The 16,211-nt window shown below is 45.8% G+C and overlaps 1 protein-coding gene across 1 annotated transcript in view; it reads left to right on the forward strand.

Annotated features, from left to right (window-relative positions):
* The first annotated feature begins 2,757 nt into the window (after positions 1-2,757).
* The window catches only part of PTPN14 (protein tyrosine phosphatase non-receptor type 14), a 100,864-nt gene continuing 87,410 nt past the window's right edge, over positions 2,758-16,211 (forward strand). The window contains exons 1-2 of the mRNA XM_080823821.1: positions 2,758-2,946; positions 15,021-15,190. Coding sequence (XP_080679947.1) covers positions 2,773-2,946; positions 15,021-15,190 — 344 coding nt within the window. The 5' untranslated portion in view covers positions 2,758-2,772. The remainder of the gene's footprint in view (positions 2,947-15,020; positions 15,191-16,211) is intronic.

Genomic DNA, 16,211 nt, shown 5'->3' on the forward strand with positions numbered 1-16,211 from the left:
TTTGTTCAACTCTGAATTCGTATATATATGTATTGGTTTGGTTTTTTTTTAAGCCATTGGTGAGTCAGTTGTAGATATTATGACATTTTTACCCCAGATGTATCCACTGGCATCTCCTGAAGCATTCTGTTAGGTGAGCACAATTCTGCTATCAAAAATGGAAGAAAATGATCAGTAATATGTTAATGTCATCTAATTTCTATTCCCTATTTCAAATTTCCCTAATTGTCTCATGTCTTTTATAGTAATTTTTTTAAAACCTGGATTTGATTAAAGTTCACACATTGCTTTTTGTTTTTAGAAGTCCTAAATCTCTTTTACCCAAGGGTCCCCACTCTACCTCCATTCAGTACTTTTGTTTCACGATACTGACTTTTCAGACAAGTTTTCTTATAACTTTTTTCTTGATACCTTACCTGGCAAGTTTCTTACAAATTGAAGATTTAAATAGTTTTAAAAATCTTTACAATAGGTACTTCCTAGGAGATACATTGCCAGATTGTCAGGTGTTGCTTCTGACCTACCACTTTTCGTAGCTAACGTATTTAAAATATGCTGATCTTTATTCGCAAAAATAACATAAGGCAATTGCAAGATGTTACAACTGTTTAGAAATGTATACAGTATAGAGGGTTCTGTTTAATATCACCTCTACTAGCTAGCCCTTGTTCATCCTTTTAGTGAACTTACATTCTTTCCCATTACTTTGCATTTCTCGTTTATTATAAAAATTGGAATCATCTTTATTTTGTGTATGTTTACTTTTTATTTCACTAACTGTGCATTATGGATGGCGTCCTGTGGAATATACAGCAGGGATTGTTTTTAATAGTGGCTGGGATCAACGTGTACCCAGCCAGCCACATTCTTTCATAGGTGTTTAAGGTGAGACACACCCAAATATAAAGTACCTGGCCCAGGACTAGAAATGTGGCTTGTGCCCACAGAGCAAATAGTTTTCTTTGAGGCTCCCTGGTTAATATATGAGTTAAATCTCGGGGTCTTTGCTTCAACGAGTGAGGCAACAAACGTGTGAGTCGTCAACTCTCAAGGGCTTTGTATTTAAATTCGGGCTCTCTCTTTTTTGCTTTTTTGGGTGGGTCCCTACATTGTCTTTCCTGCAACTCTCAGATGGTCGGGTTGGCTGCCTTAGAGGTAAACATGACAGTCTGCCAACCCAAAGTGATTTAGAAACGTTAATAGATTTTACCAAGCCCCAGTCTCTAGCATGTGTATTTTAAGCCATCATAAAACATACCTGTCATGCTAAGGAATGTGCCGGAGGGCAGGCATCAAAGACTGGCCGAGGGAGTCTGGGGAGTGTGTTTTGCAGTGTTGTAGGGTTGTGCCCTGACAACCTCGGTAAGGCCTCGGGTACTGGCAGGGAGTGGTTTCTAAATATTAAAGCCACTTTATTTATTAATTCAGGAATTTCTCTAGGTAGTTATCCTTATTTGCCCATCTAAGTGTCCAGAGGCTCAGAGGTAATTCTGTAGACCAAGAGGGTGAAGACAGGCTGAGCTGAATCTCCTTGAGTTAGGGAATCAAGTTCACAGAGCAATCACTTGAGCAGGAGATGGTCTTTCGAGCTCAACGGAGAAGGGAGAGTGGAACAGAAAAGCGCCCTGGACATTCCTGACGTCTTTGGAAGATAGTGGAGCGTAACTGGCTCAGGGTGGACCGGTAAATGCACTTTTGTTGTTACTCTTTTATTCTCGTGTTCTCCATGACAGTCGTGTTGTCAGTCAACTTTGGTGGGACATCAGGCTGTCAGTATATCTCATTATTAGTAAATTAAATTATCTGCAATTTGGTGACCAGGCTTCTGCATCAAGCCTTTCGTTAGAGAACAAAATGATGGTCCGGTGGCTCCACCCATCGAACTGTCGGGTGAAGAAAAACATCAAGAATTGTGATACTAAATACACAAAAGGATTCACGTGTTTGAAACTTTTTAAAATGTTTTCTATCCTCCGTTCTAAGTTTATAAAGTAAATTAGAAGGTAAAGCCAATTAACAGAATAAGTATTAAAATAAAAATAAGGACACCTGTTAATGAAAGAAGGAGGCAGTGTTGCAAAGAGGGAGGAGGAACAAGATAAGACCCCAAGTTCAGGATCAGCAAGTCACTGAAATCCTCGAACCTCACTTCTTTCTTCTGTGAAAGGGGGATCGTAAAATCTACACCACCGGTTGTTAGTGAGATCAGAATGAGATAATCTATTTAGAAGTTAAACAGTGCTCAGATTCTACTCCTACTGCTTTCCTGAGTGGACGGGATGGTGCCGTGAAAAAGGCATGTGAGTTTAAGTTGCACAGACATTGGTGCGAATTCTGGCTTTGCCATTCACTCTCTGCATCCTTGGGTGAGTTCTTTTCATCTCTCTGACTCTTGGTGTCCTCAGCCGTCGAGTGGATTTTGTTGCACCCCCCCCCCCCAAAAGTAGGATAAGGTAAAGAGCGTGGGCTCCGCCAGGACACTTGGGAGCTGCAGAACTTGCTGGTTCCTGAATCGCATGTTCCCCCGTCTAGGGCTGTGCGCTCGCGAGTGCGGAATAAGCGCCCGGCACCTCTAGCTTCCCTTGCGGCCAATGACCTTGCTGCTTTTCCGTTTGCAGCCGTCCTCCGGAGGGCCGCGCTGGGCATGGATACCTTTCTTGGCGTCTGGAGGAGCACGTGCCGTAGTGTCATCGACCAGTCACGAAGCTGCTAAGGCCGTCCCAGGGACGTGGGCGCCGGGAGAGGAAGGCGGCGTCGGGGGGCCACATCGCCATGCCTTTCGGCCTGAAGCTCCGCCGGACACGGCGCTACAACGTCCTGAGCAAGAACTGCTTTGTCACACGGATCCGCCTTCTGGACAGCAATGTGATCGAGTGCACGCTGTCGGTGGAGAGCACCGGGCAGGAGTGCCTGGAGGCGGTGGCCCAGAGGCTGGAGTTGCGGGAGGTAAGAGCGCGTGTGCGGGAGGGAGGGGGGGATCTGAGCCAGAGCTCACGGAGGGGATCGGCCACCTGCCCTTGGCACCTGCCTGGCCTTCCAGCCCCAGCCCCGGGTGTAGAAGGATCCTGCTGTCCGTGGCATTTGCTCCGTCTCACAGCTTCCGTGCATCAGGAGGCCTGCCCCGGTGCCCTGCTGTGACAAGCAGGGACCCCGCCCAGAGCTTGCAGGGGGTCGCGGCTGCCCTTTCGTTCCCAACAGTGAGGAGGTTTTGGGGGGAAGCGTCTCAAGTCATTGTCCCTCCTTCAAACCCTCGAGTGGGTAGCTGGCGGTCTGGCATTCCAGCTGCACGTCTGGGGGAAACCGCCCACGGAGGGGACGGATGCGGCTGCTTGTAGTTTTTGTTTGTTTCTATATTTTCCTCTTCAAAGAGGGGGCAAAACTGGAAAGGCATTTAGAAGGAGCATGACCAGTGAGGCTTTTTGTGGGCGCTTGTAAATGGGCATTTTGTTCGAGATGCTCCGGACCCTCCTTTTCTTGGCGCCGTTGGTGAGACTCCTTCGGGCCTTAGGCAAAGCCAGGATTGACCGTGAAGGCTCATGTTATCACTCTTCCTAGGAGGGTATGTCCTTTATGCCAGCACGCCCCGCTTGGCCTAGCCTTAGGGACATTCGGGAGAAGAGGCTTTGGTGAGAACCTCCCCACACCTCCCCGGTGGGTGTGTCCTGAGAGGCGGGGGCTGGCGGGCGGGGAGGTAAGGTGACGTGATACAGTGTTACCAGCGCTGAAGGGACTGCAAGCCCTTGAGATCTGAGGACGAGGAGAAGCTCTGTGGTTGTCCTAGGCCCTGTGCCCCCCTAGGCCCTGTCACCCGCCACGTCAGGGTGGTGGTATGCGGGGGGAGGGCCTGCTGGAAGTGATGGGATTTGATGTCGTTCCGCACATCCCTCGGGGTCTACCTTCTCACTGTATCCATACAGGAATTGGGGTCCCGGAAGGTCTTCTCTCCCCTTGGCGTCTTCCGTAGGCCGACTGCCGTCCTCCAGGGGCCTGTGTCACCTGAGCACTTCTGTCTCCTGCCAGTCTTGCTTTGGTTTCTGTGATCGGGGCTTCCTTTGAAGTGTATTTTCCTGTGACGGAGACTCCCCCGTCCCACAGATACGTGCAGCTTGGTAGCCGACCCAGCGGAAAAACATGGGAAGTGGTGTGACCTTGCTGGTTGATCGCTGGTTCCTTTTTGCTTGTCGGGAGCACATTTGGGTATACATATTTAAATATATGCATGGCGTAAAGGAGAAACCTCAAGTCTGGAGACCGGCTGGTGAGAAGACTGGTCTAAATTTCTTGCGAAAAGTTTAGTTATAGACCATTCCACTTTTGAGTATTCTCAGTAACTCACATTAGGGTAGCCATTTGTCGCGTGTACCAAGAGACGCTACAGCATGCACTTGAGCAGCTGTAAGCTCAGTCTTTCCCGTCTTGAACTTGGGCTCAAATTACAGTTCTGTGACTTAGGAGTTAGGTGCGCTTGCAGAAGTTACTGCCCTCCCCTGGGCCTCCGTTTTCTCACCTATAAAAGCAGAATAATGATGCTTGCCTTATGTATCATTTGGGGGCTGTTATAAATAATAAAAGAGTTTCAGTATGGGAAATGCATAGTGCTGCATCTAATAATTTATAATTGTCTCAATTTTAGTGTCTTAAAAATTTTTGATTGAAGAAAATCTTGAGCAACCACAGTGTGCCGAGTACTGGGTTAGGACTTGATGAATGAAGTTAAATAGGGTTTAATTCTGTCTTCAAGCTATGCACAGGTGAGTAGGGGAATCCAGCATTTAAGTGAAGTGGAGGTGGGATGTGATCTATGCTAAAAGGCAGTGCAGGGGCAGGCCTGAAAGGCAATAGCTCCCCTTAGTGTTGTGCAGTACACAGTTGGTGCCACTGACCGTGGCAGCCCTGGGAGGGGGAGAGGATGTTCGGCGAAAGACAGAGCCTTCACTCTCTGAATGGGGACTTGAAGGATGCCTAGGACTTCAGCAGGTGGAAAAGGAAGCAAGGCCATCCAGCGCATGGGGAGTTGGGTTTTGAGGATGCAAGAATTCAGAAGGACAGGTGCCGTTCTTGGGGGCTAAGAAGGCATGTCCGTGAATCACCAGGTAGAGCTAGAGTCTGAGGTGCCAGGGGAGGGTGTCTGGAGACGTGTAGGGTAATAATTACTCTGAACAGACTTTTGTTTCGCTCAGTGAGAGGGCAAAGGTGAAACCCGAATTAACCCACAACTGTGTTGTCACAAAGGACAAAGCGGTGAAGTCCAGATTCTCCTGTCAGGTGTGGGTTGCAGTGTGATTGATCTTCTGATGCTCCGGTGGGGTTGACAGTTAACACGGGCTTTATTTTGACACGCTCTAAATGGGTGCATCCGCATTAGAGCAGATCACTTTCTTTTTTTAATTGTGTGCTTTTGTTCTGTGACAGATGACATTGAAGGTCTGGCCTTTTGTGAGACAATACTTATAGGTGTTCTCAAACGGAAGGTTAGATCAAGCAATCCATGGCTGTGTTCTTCATCTGCACACACACACACCCATACACACGCACATACACACACACACACACACACACATACACACATACACACATGTTGGGGAGGAATGTGTTCTCCCAGAAGCAGGAGGAGGAGGGGATGAACATAGGGTCTGCTCTGCTCACTTGACTTTTTTTGTATTCAGGTCATTTTCCAAATAGAGCTGATGGAGAGGAGGAAGTAAAAATCCATCTAAAATATAGCAAAATGTTTAGTCTTTATTAAGGCTTGGAAACCAGATTATGGTGCCTATTTGGCTTTGCCATTAGAAGTGTTCTGGAGTCTGGATGTATCCTAGACTTTATACTGGGGCACCTGGGTGGCTCAGTCGTTAAGTGTCTGCCTTTGGCTCAGGTCATGATCCCAGGATCCTGGGATCGAGTCCCACTTTGGGCTCCCTGCTCAGTGGGGAGTCTGCTTCTCCCTCTCGTACTCCCCCTGCTTGTGTTCCCTCTCTCCCTGTCTTTCTGTCAAATAAATAAATAAAATATTTTAAAAAACCAATATGTATAGATTAGCTTTATATGAGGAAAGGAAAATTAATTTTTGTTTAACTTTTGATCTGCACTAATTATCATTTGTTTTGTCACTTTGTTTTATCATTTTAAAAAATTGATTTTTTAAAAAAGATTTTATTTATTTATTTAACAGAGAGAGAGAGAGACAAAGAGATCATAGTAGGCAGAGAGGCAGGCAGAGAGAGAGGGGGAAGCAGGCTCCCCACTGAGCAGAGAGCCCAATGCGGGGCTCAATCCCAGGACCCTGAGATCATGACCTGAGCTGAAGGCAGAGGCTTAACCCACTGAGCCACCCAGGCACCCAAAATCGATTTGATTTCTTTTTTTTTTTTTTTTAAAGATTTTTATTTATTTATTTGACAGACAGAGATCACAAGTAGGCAGAGAGGCAGAGAGAGAGGAGGAAGCAGGCTCCCTGCTGAGCAGAGAGCCTGATGCGGGGCTTGATCCCAGGACCTTGGGATCATGACCTGAGCCGAAGGCAGAGGCTTTAACCCACTGAGCCACCCAGGTGCCCCTCGATTTGATTTCTTAAAGCCGTTTTGGCTTTATAGCAAAATTGAGTGGGAAAACCGAGAGAGTCCTGTATACCTTCTGGTCCCCCAGTCCCACACCCTCCCCCACACCGGAATAGAACATACGTTACAATCAGATGAACCCACGTTAACACCTCAGTAGCATCCGGCTCCGTAGTTTACGTTGGGGTTCACTCTTGGTGTTGTGCATTCGGTGGGTTTTGACGAGTGTATAAGGACCCGGATCCATATGGCAGACTTTTTGAGAGCCACGCCTGGTTTTGAATGGACCGATGTGCTGCCATTTCGGAAGGCATCGAGGGGACCCAGGCCAGGCTCGTCGTGTCAGCAAACGCAATCCAGGCCTGAGGGAAGCTGTGTGGGAGAGGGTCGCTGCTCCCAGAAACCCTGGAGTTTAGAGATGAGGACAAACAAGGAACAGAGCAAAGGGAACAGCCCATGCTGAGGTACAGAAACAGGAAAGCACATGGAGTTTTCAGGGAAGGGCGGAGTTCATTTTGCGCTGATCTGTGTCTGTGTGTGCGCGTGTGCGTGCACCTGCGCGTGCACCTGCGTGTGGAGGGGTCCCAGCAGGGAGGGTAGGAGTGTAGGAAAGCAGGCGGGAGCCTGCTTTTGAGCGGTTTGATGTGTGTGGCTGGGGAGTTTCAACTGGATGCTGTTTCTAAAATGTGTCACCAAGAAAATTAAAATAACCGCCGTCTTTTAACCGGCCGCCTCCTGGGCTGAGCACCCTCCCCATGTCAATTCGCCGAGCTCTCTGAACTCCGTGAGGTGGCTCCTGTGGCTGTCTCCATGGGACAGACAGGGACACCGCAGCACAGGGTGACCCATGGGCCGTGCGGGGCTGCCTCAAACCCAGATGGGCAGACTCTGCCGCTCGAGTTCCCAGGCTGCCTGTGTAGCCGCAGAAAAGGAGCCGTGGCGAAATGCTTTGGGAAACACCCTCATACGTGCTATTTTTTAAAAAAGGTATTGAACTCAGTGTTTCACCATTATTTTAGCCTCCTGTTAAATCCTCTTTGAACCGTTCGGAGAATAAAGCGCTGCTGCGGTGAGATGCGAAGCCATCTGAGGGTTTCAAGGCGGAGCGTGACATAAACACCTTGCATTTTAGGAAAAGTACCGAATAGCAAAAAGAGAATGAGGATGGGGTGACAGGAGAGACAGAGGGCTAGCTGGGTGGACTGAACAATAGCCCTGCAAAGAAGAAATAAAATGGACTCCTTAGGAAAAAACCTTTTTTTTTAAATTGTTTTAAGTTCAGAAAAAAAAAATTAGGTATGAATTTCTGGCTAGGAACTCTTTTTTTTTTTTTTTAAGTTTTTGTTTATTTATTTGAGAGAGAGAGAGAGCACAAGCCTGGGGAAAGGCAGGCAGAGGAGGGAGAGGGAGAAGCAGCCTCCCCATTGAGCAGGGAGCCCAATGTGGGACTTGATCCCAGGATCCTGGGATCATGACCTGAGCCGAAGGCAGACACTTAACCTGCTTAACCGACTGTGCCCCCCAGGGGCCCCTAGGAACTCTTATTAAGGAAAAGAGACTCAGAAAATTAGAATTCTGATAATATGGTTAAAACATGTTTGGATTTATGGACGTCACCCTTTTCCTATCTTCAAATGAGATCGTAGGTGGAATTCAGTGTATCATATGGAGCTGTTCTTTTGCAGAGGGGCTGGATACCTGCAACCCTGTGTCCTTCCTTGCGCCCTTCCTACCTTCCCGTACAAGTTGAAAATCACTGACCTAGGTTAAGAGAGAAGTAGCTAAAACAATGTATCTTATGTCTGACTCTCATATTTAGAAAATAAATGCATGGAGAAGCAGCGGGGTTGATGGCTGTGAATGTGAGTGGGACCTGAGTCTGAGCCCTGCCTCTGCCACTCATTACCTTGGTAATCTTGGATAGTTGCTTGGCGGCTCTGGGCCTCCGTCTCCTCCTCTGTAAGTAGAGGTGGTGAGGGTAGTAACCTCCATGAGTTTTGGGGAGGATTAAAAGAGTTAGTTTTTGTAGTGTTGCCACAGTATTACAAAATTTGGCACATGGGAACCACTCACTGTGTCTCCTCTGTGAGATACCACATGGGCTCTCCAGACTCTGCCACAACACCTCCAAAGAGTGGGCTCTTACCCTTTTTTAAGTCTGCTTGTTTCACTTTTAGATGGCTTGAATTGTTAGAAACTGCGATCATACACTGAGCCAGGATCTTTCGATTTCTTGAACAGTGATTAAGACTGTATTGTCCAATATGGTAGCCACTGGCCACATGTGGCCACCGACCACTTGAAGTGTGGCTAGGCTGAACTGAGATGTGCAGTTAGTGTAATATACACATCAGATTCTGAAAATCTAGTACGATAAAAGTTAAAATAGCTCTTTAATCACTTTTATATTGGCTACATGTTGAAAGCATACTATTTTGACTATATTATTTTAAATAAAATGTATTAAAATTTCACTTCTCTGTACTTTTTTAATGTAGCTATTAGAAAATTTAAAATCAAATATGGGCATTACATTATATTTCTATTAAACAGTACTCTTCTAAGAAAGGCAAGGAGGCCATGTTAATAAGAATAAGGAATATTAAGAGCCGTATTAGAATATTAAGAATTCCAATAAAATGTAGAAATATGCTGGAATTATTTCCTTTAGGGATATTCCTGACTCTGCTTTTTTTTTTTTTTTTAAAGATTTTATTTATTTATTTGACAGATCACAAGCAGGCAGAGAGGCAGGCAGAGAGAGAGAGGAGGAAGCAGGCTCCCTGCTGAGCAGAGAGCCTGACACGGGGCTCGATCCCAGGACCCTGACATCATGACCTGAGCCAAAGGCAGAGGCTTAACCCACTGAGCCACCCAGACACCCCTCCTGACTCTGCTTTTAACCAAAGAATAATAAATGGAGGAGGAATAAGTAGTTTCACAAAGGTACCTTCCTGGCTAAACTCTATTCAAGACAGAACCATTGCTTTATCAGGAAATTTGCTCTTGGGAATGGCGAATTCAATAACTCTTGGCCCTCTCCTATGGCTAGACTGAGAGACCTGGTTTCTAAAGGAGACTTAAAAAAAAAAAAAAAAGCCCTAAAATATCATAGGGTGGATGATGGTCCTCAGATTTATCCCCTTTTTCTTTTGCAAATTTGTTTTCGTTTTTACTAAAAGGTGATTTGTCCCAAGCTATGGACTACAGGAGAAATGTTCCACATTTTGCTGTTTTCACTAATGGCTAGAATTTGTAAAGATACTGAATCTTAACCAGCCTAAGCTAACTTACATTAAGGACATTTCTGTGGTTTGATTTTACGCGAATTTTGTGGGCATTGGTCACATAACGTGCGATGATGCGAGTATTTAGTTCAGTGAAATACCTCGTTTCCTGGCCTGGGAACAGCGGGGTTGGCTGCATCTGAGAGCCTGAGCCTCACCATATCCGTATATGTTTGCGTTTGCTCGGGACTAAAATCCCACCGACCAGGAATCAGCTGAAGACTAGACTGCCGGGAGATCTCTGGCCTTTGAATTTTGTATTGCTTTTTGTCTTGGTGAAGATGATAACGTGAGATCTTGTTCGCATACTGTCAGTTCTGGGAGGCAAACTGGCACCAGTGTCTGTTTTCTAGACAGAGAGAGATGGCAGGTGAAATACTTTCCCGTCTTAACGTACAAGTCTTCATCTTTCTGGATATTTTGAGTGAGCCGTACAGCCTTGGAAGAGTGATTTTTTTTCCCACCCCTTGGCTGTGAGGTTTGCTTCTTGGGCCCATGCTACTCTACAGTCTCTTTTCCCATACTTTTAGGAAAGATGGACGAGGCAAAGGAAGATGGGGAGGTTGTTAATTACAGACGCGTCAGTTACAGAAATCCCAGACCTGCCCAGAGTAGAGGTGGATACACACAGGCTGTTCGCTGCCGTCCTCCAAGTCCTGTCCAACGGTTTATTTTCCAAAGCCTTTGGAATGAAATGGCATCAGGTGCTGTTTCAGAGTCTGCTTCTAGTCATCTTTTGAAGCATTTTCCATGCCTCAGTGAAAGTTTTAATGCTGGTGTGTAATTCCCATCTATTTTATGTGGAGGCATACCAACTCTCTCTTAATTTACAACCAAAGTGCTGGCTATGATGGGCAACGTAATGCAAGATATTTTAAACTCTTGCTTCTGGATGATTAACTCTTCAAAATGCTTGAGATAAGATCATGGGTTTAATCCCTGGTAATTGCCAAGGCTGCATCTGTAACCCTTGCAAATAGCATCAAAGCCGTACCATTGGTCGCAAAACTGGAAAAACAAAATCCTCAAAGAATCTTTCCCTATTAATAATAGCTCACGTGGGGGATACCACCATCTCTCCAGGTAAATGAACAAACAACAAAAACCCAAACTATTTTTAAAGGCCTTCCTTCACTAGAATCTTTTTCTTGGTACTGAAGAGGGATCTTCCTTTGGTCCTAAAATACTCACACACCAATCTGCCCCTGAAAACTAGCATATTTTGATTGCATGCATACATTTCTGCTTCCTCCATTAAAGTGAAAAACTCCCAACCAAATAGACCAGGAAACCACTCGTACAAAAATGTCATGTCAGTGTGTCTTTCCTCACACTGTTTCCTAGTAGTGCCGTGTTAGTCCTTGCTTCAGAGATACGGTTCCTTTCCCTGGGAACTGGCTCTTCTGTCTTTTTCCCTCATTGCAGTGAGTTCATTGCAGAACCCAAAGCACTAGACCCGTTTTCCAAGGAAAACCAGAGGAATTAAATGGGATTTATAGCTCACCCAGAAGATCATGAGGATTAGCTGGACCTGGCTTATGTTTGCACCTTCAGAGAGAAATAAAAGCACCTGGGGGACTTACTTGGGGCGAGAGGATGGGATCCTCTGGGTCAGGGAGGAGGTGGTTTCTATTTGGAATCACCCTACCACGGTCTCCTGAACTATGTGGCGGTGGTTAGCAGGGGAACTCAGCTTTCAGGATTCAGCGGGAGTTTTAAGTTGGCAAGTCAGTTATGAGCCAGCCTGGTGTGGTCCCAGCTGGGCATCCTGATGGGATTAATGGTCCCTTGGCTAATACACAGGAGGTTGATCAGTGCACCTTGCTAGTTTCAGGGAGATGTTCATTTCTTGTGCCTTTTCCTGGGAGCCACTGTGTAGACATGGCGGCATAAACCCATGCAGGGAGAACTTTGAGACCGGATCTTTCTTCTCTGTTGAATACTCCAGGGGAGGATATAGCTAGAGGAAAAACGGCGGAGGTGGTACGGTGGCAATGGAGGAAGTTGCCTGGTGGGGACCTGGTCAATGGAATTCCTTTCCCACGAGGTAACAGAGTTCAGCATCTCTAAAATTAGGTTATTCTGGTATCTTCCATGTTACCTGCCTTTCTCAATTCACCCTTGTGCTGGACACCCCATTTCTTGAGTAGTTATGTAATTATCTCTTTGGATAAATGCATAGTGGGTCACTCAAATATTCTGTGTCCTCTGCAAAATACCACATTGCAGCAACAAAAACACTTTATGCCATGAATTAGGTTTTTGCAGAAGTGGTTTATGTCGTGATTCACAGCTCTGTGCTGTTTGTTGTGGCTCAAGACTTACTGTGATTTCTGTTGTACCTCATCCTCCTTTTCATCGTAGGCATGTGAGCGCTTGTGTCTGTGTACATGCAAGTGCGTGTGTCTGCCATGGAACATTCTTAGTGTGCTTTTGGGGGAAGATCAGGTCTGATTTAATGATTGGGTGGGTTGGAATGAGAAAAGGAAATTTAAAACACTAGCCTTGAAAGCACAGGAGCAGTAAAAATTTAAAAAAATTTTTGTTTTGGGAGGGGGGCAAAATTGATTGTAGAATGTGAATGCAGTAGACCCATTCTATTTGCATGGAGTGCATGTTGTCATTTGAATGAAGTATGGATCATGAAATTATACCCCCAAATGTCAGGACTGCATTTAGTGAAAGTTAACAAATCATGGTTTGACCTGTTAAGCAATTGCAAAGCTTGTCTTCCCTTTCTCCACCCAGGCTTATGAAAGGGCTCTTTTCCAATGAAAATAGCTATTACATAGCATGTAACTATTTACATATATTACCTCATTTATTCTATGCACTCACTCCTAGCCACCCGAAAGGCAGTGGCATACCCTATGCACCATACAGGAATTCAGTAGAAGGCAGAATTGCCTTGGACCCTTTCCAGACAGTTTATTAAAATAAGTACCCAGATTACCTCATTTTCAGGTTGGCTTAATCCTATATCATAGATCCCCTAGGACAGCATCAGGGTGATATTCCAGTATTCCCTAACACCCATAAGCCTCTAAATAAAATCTTAGGGGAGGCACTATTTTGTGATTTATTTTTTTCTTAAACCTTTTAGGTTTTTATGTTATTTATAGGCCTTCCAGCTTCTCCTTTTGCCTGCTTTTTCTCATTTATTTTCAGATAACTTCTGTTTTCTAATTCTATGGTTCATAGACATGCCAGGAGAGCTGGTGAAAAAATTCTTGAGGCTTGCCTGCTTCCATTTACCCATGGTGGTGATGATGGGGTGATGGTGGTGATGGTTGTAGTGGTGGTGATGGTTGTGGTGGTGGTGGTGATGATGGTGATGATGATAATGATGGTGATGATGGTGGTGGTGATGATGTGGTGGTGGTGATGATGGTGGTGATGATGATGATGGTGATGATGTGGTGGTGGTGATGATGATCTTGGTCATGGCGGTGGTGGTGATGGTGGTGTTGATGGTGGTCATGGTGGTGGTGATGGTGGTGGTGGTGGTTGTGATGATGGTGGTGATGAAGGTGATGATGATAGCAGTAGCAGTGACAGGAAGTTCCACTTCAGCTCCACTGCTGAAGTAGTTATTAACGTGTGCTGTGCGCACAGTTCAAGACATGATCTTATTTATGCCCCTCACAGCCTGTGGGCGATGGCTGTACGCATCATCCCCATCTTACAGATGAGAAAGTTTTGACGCTCTGGAGTCGCAGCAACTTGTATGGAGTTATTAAGATAGTGAGTGCAAGCGCCATGAGAGGAATGGGCTTCACAGCCTGTTCTCCTTCTGTCCAGCCACATTTCATTTCCTCTACATCATCCATCACATCGGAACAACTAACAGACTCCCTTGAAGCTGGAAAGTGAATGGTAGGGTCAGAATTCACTCAAGCAATTGGTCCAAGCTGATGGAAATGAAACCTTGGCTCTGTTTGCTGGCATTCTGTTGCTCAAGAAATGCATAGACTCCTCCCGTGAACTTGCCCTTTAGAACCTCACGGAGTTAAGCTGATGAAGTCCTTGTTCTCCTCTGAATGCATGTGCATTTGCAAATGTCCTATAGAGTATGTGGGTCCTTTAAGCAAGGACATGTTTGGTTTTCTAGTGAAGTCAGAGTCCAACCTTTTATTACAGATTTTGGTAGGGTTGTGGCAAGGATTGATCTGTGGTCTCCTTGAGGAGACAGCCAGCTGCGGTGGGAACATCGGCACAAGAATGCCTTTGGAAATTAGCATTGCAATGAAAACCTTCTTTTGAAGGCAGATTTCCAGGTGTGCTGTAAACCATCCTAAGCTGTAATTGAAATATAAAAGAATATTTCAAAAGCAGTGATCTATTTTTTGGTGATTGTTGTGCTAATCCTGAAATCCTAGCATGAATTAATGTAAAGACAGGATTGGATGCATAAAAGTACCCGTTTTAATCATTTAGCACGTTGTTCAAAACTAAACTGGTTGAGGCTTCACGTCTAAGGGTGAAAATCTCACTTTCATCTATCAAATCCCACCGTAATCTGCCAAGAACAGCCACCAGGGGCTCCTGTGGCAGCTGTGAAGACATCCTTCCATTCTCAGAGCTTGATGTGGGGGAGAGATTAGCTGCAGTTCATGTATAATGAAGTGGGAGCGGCCGATGTTTTTCAAAGTACTTCATAAAACTCAAAACGAGTGAATCCGTTTTCTGTTAAACTCTGGAACTGGTGTGTGGAAATAGCCTACAATGTGGAAGCCTTCAGCTGGCAGAAGGTTTTGTCTTAGGAGTTGAGTAATAAGTTACTTTGCAGCAGGTGCAAGAAACGTGTTTGCCTTTGCCAGCATGTTCCGCGTGAGACGGCGAGGCGCTCAGAAGGCATGGGAAAGTCAGCGTTGGGAGCCTAGGAGAAAAGCCAACACTTGCCCCCACCCTGCCCCCACCCCCTTACCAAACACAGGAGCACCGGTACCTACGTGGTCCAGCAGTAACCACGGGTACGATACTCGGTGTAGACCGTGTGCGTGTGCTTTCTTTGAGCTTGCCCCGAAGTTAGAATTCAAAGCTGGATCCTCGTGTGTAAACTGGGAGACCAGATGTGGCACGAGGTGCTGGAGTCCTGCTCTCCTGTGCCGTTGTGGGCTACCTCCCACCACCCCCACAAGCCGAAACTGATGCTGTTTTACCCTTTTATCTATAGACGCACTACTTTGGCCTTTGGTTTCTCAGCAAGAGCCAGCAAGCACGATGGGTGGAGCTGGAGAAACCTCTGAAGAAACATCTGGACAAATTTGCTAATGAGCCTCTGCTTTTCTTCGGAGTCATGTTCTATGTGCCAAATGTGTCATGGTTGCAGCAAGAGGCCACAAGGTAGGTGCATTTCTTCCTGAGTTCCGGGTAAGGGTGTGAATTAACCGCGGGGCTTCAGACGAAGTCGACGAGCAGGTTGATGGAGGGGTGTGTAGGTGTGCAGGGGGGAGGAGTGGGGAGCTGTTGGGGATTGTTTACCGGTTGCTTTGCAGCTTTAGAATTGTGGTTTGAATCCGTGGTGCTCATAACCCCAGTCGGTCCCTGTGATGCTACTAAGGTAGCAGGGATCCTGAGGCTGAATGAGGTTGATTGTGGTGTCCAGCCGTGTAGAAGCATGCATTGGACACTGTGGGTAGAATAGATGTGCCAGGATTTCATAAAGAATTAACCACCTCGTACTTGTTTGGTCTTCCCTTTCCCTTAAAAAGCTCCCAAGCAAAATGTAGCAACAGATTTTGGAGTTGAGAAGGTAATTGACGGTGGGAGCAGAGTCGAGGAGGATGTTGAGAGGGCGAGACTTTTGCTTGTCCTTGGTCACAGAAGAAGGGACAGGAAGCCATTGGTAGAGAGGAGACCTGGGATCGGGCCTCCCCTCCTGCTCGTGGGCTGTCTTCCTTGAAATGGCACTTTTCCCTCATCTGTAAAGTGAGGGAGTTCCTGTGTTTCTTAAGTTCTGCTAAGTGTGCAGTTCCATGAATGAAACAGTTGGTGTTGGCTGGTGTTAGTGCAGTTCCCTTATTGGTCGTAGTTTTCCATTAAAATATGCAGAGGGGTCATATCTCCTCATCAAACAGTTCTTTCTGTAATAAAGGAAATTGAATTAACCCTTTCTTTCTCACCTTTTACTTGGATGATGGCATTCGGAGTACTTGGGAAGCAATGCTAGCGACATTCTAAGAAGGAAGGAACAGTCTTGACTACCGCACGTGTTTCTTAGATTTTAAACTTTTAAGACAAGGAGGCATTTAAAACTTTTGTATACATTTTACGGTAATAGTTGGCATCCTCTTTTTTTTTTTTAAAATCAAAAACTACTATTAACTAGGAGCTCTTTCTGTCAGCAGAGGCCATGAAATAGCTC

This window comes from Martes martes (assembly GCF_963455335.1).
Source record: "Martes martes genome assembly, chromosome: 15".
Taxonomy (NCBI): Eukaryota; Metazoa; Chordata; class Mammalia; order Carnivora; family Mustelidae; genus Martes; species Martes martes.